Source organism: Eleginops maclovinus, chromosome 12, assembly GCF_036324505.1.
Source record: "Eleginops maclovinus isolate JMC-PN-2008 ecotype Puerto Natales chromosome 12, JC_Emac_rtc_rv5, whole genome shotgun sequence".
Classification (NCBI taxonomy): domain Eukaryota; kingdom Metazoa; phylum Chordata; class Actinopteri; order Perciformes; family Eleginopidae; genus Eleginops; species Eleginops maclovinus.
This window is the reverse complement of record NC_086360.1, coordinates 14,794,606-14,801,664: the sequence shown is the minus strand read 5'-3', so window position 1 is coordinate 14,801,664 and position 7,059 is coordinate 14,794,606. Positions and strand designations below refer to the sequence as shown.

At 43.4% G+C, this 7,059-nt stretch overlaps 2 protein-coding genes across 2 annotated transcripts in view; one reads left to right on the top strand and one right to left on the bottom strand.

Annotated features, from left to right (window-relative positions):
• Positions 1-131: 131 nt before the first annotated feature.
• Positions 132-4,368, bottom strand: smim15 (small integral membrane protein 15). The gene is made up of 3 exons (XM_063897339.1): positions 4,149-4,368; positions 2,180-2,305; positions 132-815 (listed from the first exon to the last, which is right to left on the bottom strand). Exon 3 carries the CDS (start codon positions 782-784, stop codon positions 560-562), a length of 225 nt encoding a protein of 74 aa, XP_063753409.1. The 5' UTR covers positions 785-815; positions 2,180-2,305; positions 4,149-4,368; the 3' UTR covers positions 132-559.
• A 347-nt stretch (positions 4,369-4,715) lies between these two features.
• The window catches only part of LOC134873581 (zinc finger SWIM domain-containing protein 6-like), a 43,797-nt gene continuing 41,453 nt past the window's right edge, over positions 4,716-7,059 (top strand). Inside the window, 1 exon segment of the mRNA XM_063897334.1 lies at positions 4,716-5,180. Coding sequence (XP_063753404.1) covers positions 4,748-5,180 — 433 coding nt within the window. The 5' untranslated portion in view covers positions 4,716-4,747.

Below are 7,059 nucleotides of genomic sequence, written 5' to 3'. Positions count from 1 at the left end.
GAATGACATACTCTGGCTTGTTGGTATAATACAATTAAAGATGAGGGGATAAATACTTTATCTTCGTTCGATTAGAATCACAATGAACCTTTTAATTTCAATATGAAATCCATAAAGAGAAAAATTAATCATCTTTTTCGACATGAACATTTTATTGATTAGAAAGTAGTATTTTGGATATTTTGGAAAAGTTCCAGTAAGCTCAACATTACATCTTCAATTCAGAAGAACATGGATGCTAACAATGGAATGCAAAGAGTTGCAACAGCTGCACAATATTATCAGCGGATTTCTGTAAAACTACATCATACAGTTGACCACTGTGCTCTTGCTGACCAGAGTCCCACTGGGACGAGCCTCCTTAGGGCGGTACTGTCCGTCTCAGCACTGTTAGTCTTTGGGGCCAGTCTCCCACCCCAGATTTGAGGCGTAGGGGCCCTGTGCTGACAGTAGGGCTGGGACAACGAAGGGCACCACATCGTTTAGTTATTTGGAATAAGGAGGGCTGCATGTGTGGTGGATGCTCCTCCTTTTATATGCCCTCATCCTACCCACAGGCTCAATCTTTCTTGATCCTCTTGGCCTTGGCTATGTTTTCCTGACGTTTCTGCTTTTTCTTCTGTTCCTTGTCACGTGCCTCGATCATCTTGGCCAGTTTCCAGGAAAGCAGTGCACTGGCAATGAAGAGAGGTGTGAGAGCCAGGATGACAGTGGTGAGGAAACCGTAGGGGTCTTTGGCAGCCCACTCCACCACATACTCTGCCCATGCTCGAACGTCAATCATGCTGTTTAGCAACAGTGAGGCACAATCAGACCTGAGAAAGGGAACCAAGAGAGAAAGCAATGAATATCAAGAGCAAAACCAAATAACATGTGAAACATAATCATAAACAAATTCAACAGGTTATTATGTTAGGAGAAGAAGAGTTGTTGTTATTATGGGTACAATCTGTATTCACATACAGTGTAAGGTAAGTTTATGTATAGTGCAAAACTGTTTACAGACAAATAACCCATGAAACAGAAAATTGACAAAATTGCATTGGGTTTTGCAAAATTGTTGATATAAATCAGATATAAACACTTTCAGGTTAATCAGCTAAATGCAAATTTGACGAGTTAAGGAACTAAAACTGAGGAAATAAGTGATTCGTTGTTTCCTGTTGCTACCTCTTAACTGTGTTATTGAGACAAAAATGAATAATGAACAATTTACAGAGAGGAATAGTATTCACTTTCTGAAATAAAGAAATTGCTACATTCCATGATATTGTGTAATCCACATTGATATTCTTCAGAATGAATGTGTTACAATTGCTTAAGCCTTAAAGGGAGGTAAGTTTCTCTGGGGAAATAGTACCAATGTTTTTTTAATAATTCAGGTGAGAAAATATTTGTAAATCAAAAGTCCAAGTCAACTTTATTTTGTGAGGTACAGACAGGGAGATCGAAATGCTGTTTCTTACAGTCACGAGGAATACAAAATATAATCATACATATGTATATACACCTGTACACCTATATAAATACATATATAAACACATTCACTAAGAGGCATAAATAAACAGTCAACATATCAAAAATAACACCCACTTATAAACGGTGAAAGCTTATAATTTAATATACCAAAGAAAGTGTACCGTTTACACTAGATCGTTATCACAATGCTCCCCGCTGACATCGCTGCAGTGAAAAATCCGCCCTCATCCTCATCAAGATGGTTTAATCAATATATTTAAACTTGGTTATCGCTACTTGTTGAGCTCTTCAGCCAAACAGCTACTTGATGAACTGCTAGCGTTAGCCTAATCTCCACCAGCTAAGTAGCATCAAGCTGAGCCAAAGCTAGCTCCGTTAGCTGCATTCCGAACACCGTTACAAACCATTTACTCTCGATACAACCTTATATTATCAAGCTAATTTAACACATTAACATGGTCTGCTAGTAGGATTTGATCTGAATATCTGAGATGCGGGTTTAGAGATGTACCTCTCTACTGCGATTAGCGAGGCTTGCTAACCTGCCCATCCACAACGGCCTAACTTTAAGGAGCATGATAGCATCGAGTCTTGGCTAAACTGCTCAACAACTATGAATGTGAACCTGACAAAACAAAAAATATATATTCTCGTATTGGTTATTGGTAGTAAAAACGACCTAGATACAAAATAAACTTACCAATGTGCAGAGATTGTGTTTATATCCGCGATAATTAGTACCACCTCCTCCTAGTTCCGGGTAGTGTAACGTGATGTGGTCCTATTGCTCGTCCTGATTGGAAGATGGGAAATGTAGTCCTCAAGCCTTGGACATTAGATGGATACATAATTAAAATACAGAGCAAAAGTACAACAGTATGCAATGCAGTGTTTGGCAATAATGTTGAATATTGTATCATGTTGCCTACAAAATGTTGTATACATTTTTAAGAACTTTAAAAAATGGAGCCATACTAAACTACTCTGAAATCATGGCATTTTACATTTGTATTAAGCCTATTACTTTAGGTGCAGGATAAAAAAAAAATCTATATCTCAGTGAAATAAAATCAATGACTCAAGATTCAAGAACTGTACTGTCATTGTTAGGGCATAGAGACCTTTTTTCTGTATCGGTCACGTAGGTGCAACATACTGTATATAGAACAAGATAACAAATAAGAATAAAATCAATGAAAAAAACATTTGAAGCTATAGACAGACACAACAGGATAATTAAATAATAAATACATACAGCTAATATAACTACACTAAACATGATTGGGCACCCATATGTATAGTTGGGTCTTTGTGAGTTAATGAATCTGTTTGATACATTATGATCAAGTTAGATCATATGAAGAGCTTACCTTTGGGGTTGAAGCTACAATATTATCCATTTGGATATAGCACACTCTTGTTCGTCATGGTTACTCAGAAAGAATATGATTAGTTTGCTCTGAATAGTGTGTCCAACATTGTCTGCTGGACAATGTTAATTATTGGATACAGATTGACAATACAATTTGGTCCGCTCTGTTCAGATGACATCTACTGTAATTCTTAAATAAAACTGGCCATGTGTGTAACTGTTCTGCCTGAAGAATAGAGAAAACTATATGGAAATAGCTATTTCAAATAAATAAGCAAAAGGCTGCACTGGCCTTCTGGGAAAGATGACTAACATAACAAAGAAGGACCTGCTGGCTTTGTGAACTTCCTGTGGGGAAGTATTGAAACCAAATCAGGTTAGGCCACATCTGCTCTGTGCATAAGGCATGGATCACTTTCAGAGCAGTTCAAAGGCCAGCCTTTTAGCCCTGCTCACAGAGGAAAGAGAGGGGCAGCTGGGAACATATGCGGAGAATAAACACATTGCAAACACACTTTCTGGTTTGCCAGCATAGTTTTGGGCAAGTTTTATAGACAATTTAACCCCACCCCCCATCTTAGGGCTTTAGCTTATAATTATTAGCTTCTGTTACATGTCTCACCAGGAAGGGAGAACCCAGGGGGTGGGCATTGCAGCCGCACCCTAAACCCCTGATGCCTATTTGACTCCTACAGAAGTGGGCCCCCTTTTGATGACGAAGCTGTGGAACAAGCATTATCAACAGACAGGAAGGAGGACCATAAAATGACTGCACCACATTTTACCAGCTCCATTGGTGTGTGTCAGAATGATTACAAGAAAACGCAGTTGTCTGGCTAGACCTTGTGTAATTTCCTCGATAGAGCATGACATGACTGTTTAATATTTTAATGTAAAAATGAATGAAGATACCATTCACCAACACCAGGGATATTTTTTTTCTGACCTAACAATGCCTCAGAAGAGGGCTGCCTTTTCACAGGCCTCATTTTAATTTTGTCAGCAACTTTTCTTTGATTTGGTCTTAGCTCTGTGTCAAATATGTGCATGTCTTCAATCACATTAAGTCAAAGTCATCCTGTTTTTAGTCAAGTTAAATTAGTGTGTGTGTGTGTGTGAGAGAGAGAGAGAGAGAGAGAGAGAGAGAGAGAGAGAGAGAGAGAGAGAGAGAGAGAGAGAGAGAGAGAGAGAGAGAGAGAGAGAGAGAGAGAGAGAGAGAGAGATGAAAATAAATAAAGAATGAATGAGAGACAGGTAGTGTACAATTATTTGTCCATAAGCTGCAGCAGCAACTAACCAAAATGCCCGTAGTGGATACAGAGTACAAGCATGTCCAGCTCCATATCTTTATGTTCCTCCTCCCACGCCCTTTCTGCCTCTGACAGCTGAGAGTCCTTTGGACTTAAGCCTCGAAAACAACCATCACGTTGTTATTGAAGAAGCTAGAGCCCGGGGTGGTAGCACAGGCTCCAAAGGAAAAAAAGTCAGTTTTCTTGCCCCCTTTTACCCCTGTGGGAAACTGCGAGACCGCCCCTGGATTAAGTCCCCGCCTTTAAACTCAAATAAGAAGGAAACTTCAAAGGCCGTCGGCCGCCGGGGCTCCGCCCTCGCGCTCCCGAACGGCTTCACAAAGGATTTGCCGACGTTCGGGAATTCCGCCTCCAGTTCCTTTTATAGCGCCACTCGTGCGCTGGCTGCTCTCCAGGACCCCGCCCCTCCCGGTTACTTTGACAACACAAAGGACTTCACGGAACTCGCAGGCACCGCCTCCCTTTCCAAATAAGGGCAGTCTCTCCATGTACGGCAAACAATCGGTGCGAGATTGCCCTTTTCTCTTCCTTATCCCGTTTATATGATCGGAGAGGAACTGCGCTTCAGGTTGGAAGCGGTGCGATCATGGCCGAGCGAGTCCAGCAGCCCCCAGCCAAGCGGCTCTGCTGCAGGCCCGGCTACAACCCGGCATGCAGGCAGGGGCAGCGGGCTGGAGGAGTCCTGTGTGGCGGTGCAGGGTCCGCTCCGGGAGGGTCGGGGAACGGAAAAACACACAACCCCGAGTCGTTGCTCGACATCGCGGCACGCAGAGTCGCTGAGAAGTGGCCGTTCCAGAGGGTAGAGGAGCGGTTCGAGAGGATCCCGGAACCCGTCCAGCGGAGGATCGTATACTGGTCATTCCCGAGGAGCGAGAAGGAGATCTGTATGTATTCCTCTTTCAACGCCGGAGGAGAGGAAACTGGAACTAGCGGGGACAATAACGACGAGACCCAGCTGCCTTTCCTACGGGGTGTCACTCTGCTAGAGGGTGGCTGGGTGGACAACGTATTACAAGTCGGTGAGTGGACTATAACGTTACAGAAATGAAGCAAAACAGACGACAATGAACAACACGTCTAACTCGAACGGTTTGCCCTTTTCTATGGAGCCATGGCAGACTTTTAAAGGGCTTGTGTTTGCCTCCCATAGCCGTGTGTATTATAAACAATGCAGGGTATTTCCACACCAGTCTACCCGAATAGCTGTGTGAGAATAGCCTATTTTCAGATAAGCCCGTAATAGTAGCCCACTTTTCCTTGTTTTTACCCACAGAGCTGAGCGCATTGAATTGCCCAGAGCCATACCAATTGGAAGCTTAGTACTTTGTTCCTATTTTTATGTCTTTCCAGCTCTCCATGCCCCCACCAATGGGTACGCAGACAAAAGCCCCCTATATCTTTTCACCGCTGGCTAAATAGAAGATATTTAGAAAGGGTGGGAGGGACGGCGATTTAAAGCCACAGTGCTTCTGTTTTGTTTGCCAAACACCTTTGTGAGACAGACTGAAGCTTTTCTGCTGTTTTCCCAATATTCAGTTGAAGCCCAGGCTATGCAGCTGATAGAGGCAGAGATGCTTTCCCCCCTGTCTTCTGTATTATTTGTGGTAAAGCTTGGAGTAAACAGAGGTGCTGTAGGCTAAGCAATCCCCTGCCTGCCTCCATGCCTGGCTAGCTGCCTTTGCCTGAGCCACAATATTTCACTGCAATCGTCAGTGCAATAGACTCAGCTGTCAATCCGACTCCCCACCCTTGGAAACGGTTCAGGATTCTAATCCCATTACCCTTCCCAGTTCATCTGAATCTTAATGCATTCTCCAAACAAGATTTTATGCATGATCTTCTTCATCCTCCCTCCTTCACCCTCTCTTTTTCTCTCCCCTGCTCCCTCTCTCACTTCTTGGCTTACTATCCCTCCAAAGAATCTGTGTGGAGATGGCTTCAGCTCTTGTGGGCTCAGAGAATGTGCAGTGCACAATAGTAGCCATGGAGCAGGCAGACAGGCAGGCTGCTCTCCCTCCCTCTCTGGCCTGTTTACCAGATTCCCCAGCATTAGACTCATTTATGTGCTCACTCTTTTGGGGTTTCAGGAAGCTAAACACCCAGCGCGGTGTAAAATAGTGTAAGGGCATCAGTGAACAAATTCATGTGTGTTTGTGTGCTTTGGAATAGTTAGAAATAGAGACAAAGAGGGGAACGGGGTCATTTTCTTTGGCCATGCATGTGTTTTTGTTGCATGCCTGTGTGTGTGTGAAAGAGAGAGAAAGGAAAGATTATGTGTGGGGGTTTGATAAACACTGAGGGGGATTGTGCATGCATCTGTGTGTGCATGTGTGTGTCTTCGTCTGCACGGGCTGTCAGTCTCATCCTGCATGCTCACAGAGAGTGGAGGATGACAGGCGAGTATACAGCAGGAGGAGGGCATGTTATGCTGATTGCAATTTTCGCCACAGCATTTTTTTGGGGGGGCTAGGGAAAATAAAGCCAAAGAAGAGAAAAAATGATAAATAAAAGATGCAATCTACTCCAGGGGACAGGCAGCCACTAGAGGATGAGGGCTTAAAAGGAGGGCAGCATGGGAGGGGGCTGTCAGCCACATCACACACCACATATATTGGCCCATCGAATACTTACAGTGGGTCTGGCCCTGGAAAAAACGTGTGTGTGTGTGTGTGTGTGTGTGTGTGTGTGTGTGTGTGTGTGTGTGTGTGTGTGTGTGTGTGTGTGTGTGTGTGTGTGTGTGTGTGTGTGTGTGTGTGTGTGTGTGTGTGTGTGCTGTCAGTAGGATAGGATTCAGTATTGATGATGAAAGACAGTAGAGAAATAGAATGGATGTGGAGGTTATTGTGTATGGGGGGGAAAGCTAATATACTTGAATGGATCTGCTGTCGTTGTATTCCT

Coding starts and splice junctions, on each gene's coding strand:
- smim15 (XM_063897339.1), bottom strand. CDS start 784: ATGATTGACGTTCGAGCATGGGCAGAGTATGTGGTGGAGTGGGCTGCC.